The sequence below is a fragment of the Charadrius vociferus genome, unplaced genomic scaffold (genome assembly GCF_000708025.1).
Source record: "Charadrius vociferus isolate BGI_N301 unplaced genomic scaffold, ASM70802v2 scaffold450, whole genome shotgun sequence".
Lineage (NCBI taxonomy): Eukaryota > Metazoa > Chordata > Aves > Charadriiformes > Charadriidae > Charadrius > Charadrius vociferus.
Genome location: NW_009646931.1, coordinates 2845294 through 2847368, shown reverse-complemented (window position 1 = coordinate 2847368; position 2075 = coordinate 2845294). Strand labels below are relative to the sequence as shown.

At 48.7% G+C, this 2075-nt stretch overlaps 1 protein-coding gene across 1 annotated transcript in view; it reads left to right on the top strand.

Annotated features, from left to right (window-relative positions):
* Positions 1-328: 328 nt before the first annotated feature.
* SKP2 (S-phase kinase-associated protein 2, E3 ubiquitin protein ligase) overlaps positions 329-2075 on the top strand; it is a 10038-nt gene continuing 8291 nt past the window's right edge. The window contains exon 1 of the mRNA XM_009894681.1: positions 329-588. Coding sequence (XP_009892983.1) covers positions 422-588 — 167 coding nt within the window. The 5' untranslated portion in view covers positions 329-421. The remainder of the gene's footprint in view (positions 589-2075) is intronic.

Sequence of the window (2075 nt, the reverse complement as noted above, 5' to 3'; positions counted from 1 at the left end):
CAGCGCCTGGGACGGCCCTGCCGCTGTGAGGGGCTCCCGCCGTCCGCCTTGGTCGGCTTCTGTCGCCAGCTCCGCCCAGGCCCGCCCCCTCACTCGTTCTGGGAACGGGGTGCTTTTAATTCCCGTTGGGTTGTTAGCGTGAACGTGCCTGACCGAGCACATGGCCTCCGCTGCGGCCGCTGCTTGCGCTTCCAGTGTATTTCGCGTTACTGCCCTGCGTGGGGATGTGGGTGATGTGTGACTGTGAGATGCTTCTGTACGAGAAGGCCCATCGTGTGTGTCTGGTGGTACCTTCAGAGCCTGTGGGTTTTGCTGTGTCCGCAGAAAGCATCTCCAAGAGATCCCATCCTCCAGCAGCAATGTTTCCACCGGCTTCACCTGGGACTGGGAAGTCAGCAAGACCTCAGAGTTTCTCTCGGGTATGGGAGTGTCTGTCCTTAAGAAGGACCAGCTGGGCAATGAAAATACACCGCAGGACCTGCTTGTGTCATCTCCCAGTCCTCCTCTGAAGCGACAGAAGGTGAAGGAGAATGAAAAGGACTTTGTTATTATGCGTCGGCCTCGGCTGCTTCGAGAGACAGAGTCAGGTACCGTCACTTCAGTCCACGGTTTGTTTGCCCTTCAGTAGAGATGGAGAGTGGGCATTGCAAGGCATTAGTACTATGTTATTTGCTTTTTTTTTTGCTCTTTCCTAGCAGAATATCATTTCTAGATCTAGTGGCTTTTAAGCTTGGGTGGATAAATTCTGTTTTATGTAAGCCTTTAAGCAGAGGTGGTATGTGTGGCTCCAGAACTGCGGCCTGCATAAGCCATGGTTGGCTCCTGCCAACCCTTGTCTCTGTGCCAGGGGTTTGTGCTGCATGTTCCTGTGTCTGGTCTGCTCTTGCTGCTTAGGACTTGGGTGGCACCTTGGCCCAGCAGGTCCTGAACTGCATCTGTTGCGCTGCCCAAGGGACCCGTTCCAGGAGATGTTTTGCCACATACCAAGCAGGGCCAGGCTTGTCACAAGCTGTGGCTGCCCGATGAATATGGACTATTGGCACTGCTGTCCCCAATATAATTTTGAAACCAAGGGGGACTTTTTTTAATTTAAACATTTAAGAAGTAAGATACTTGATCATCACGACCAAAGGGATCTAGATCTGCATCTCTCATGGTGCAGGCTGAAGTATGCTAGAGGGGCAGCATCTTCACTCCAGATAGAGCTGAGCTGTGAGCAATGCAAGGGACCCTGCCAGAGAGTTATAGGGAAGGCTCATCAAAGGGCCTAAGGCTCCTGGGCTGGAATTTTTTAAGAGCAGGGCTGTAACGTGAAGACCTGGGGCACTTGAAGAAGGGCTTATAGGATGCTGGGTTCCTTTCCCTGCTATCAAAATGTGTTTTCAGTCTGCAGTGATTACAGAATGCAAAATAAAGAAACAGCTCTTTCTGGACACTAGGCTGTCATATGAAGGGTGGGAATGCCCTCAGACAAGCCTGCTTTCAAGTAAGATAGAGTGCTGGGTTATAGGAGGCTGGTCTTGAGCTCTACCACCCAGAAATCTTCCATGTGAATAGCAACACCTTCTAGAGCCCTCTATCTGCTTGTGAGAAGTTGAGATCATATGTTTTTAGAAGCTGTTCGCAGTACCTGCTTTTCTCTGTGTCCCATGCAAAAGCATAGCTCACCTTAGGCTCCCTTCTGGGAGCCTGACATGCATAGGAAAGATGGGCATTTCAGCAGTTTAAAAAAAAAAAAAAAACAAGGGCTGTGCAAGCCTAATAATACAAAGGAAGTAACTGAGATGCTTTTGTTTCCAAAACGAGTATGTGAATAAAGACTATTGTCATTTTTTCACAGAAATTGTTTTTCCACAGCTTTAGTATGTATATTAAGTTGATGCTATGGAAAGCTTTGCGTTTGCCAGCCATACCTAGGCAAAAATGGTAGTAATATCTTCCTATAATGAAGAGCTGAAAGAGGGATGAGTAGTGGGCTGTTGTGTGTATAGCCTAGAGAGAGGCTGTAGAGGTGCTAACAACCAAGCCACACAAAGCATCTGATCAGCAGGCAAAAATGAACAAGCTTTAACTAA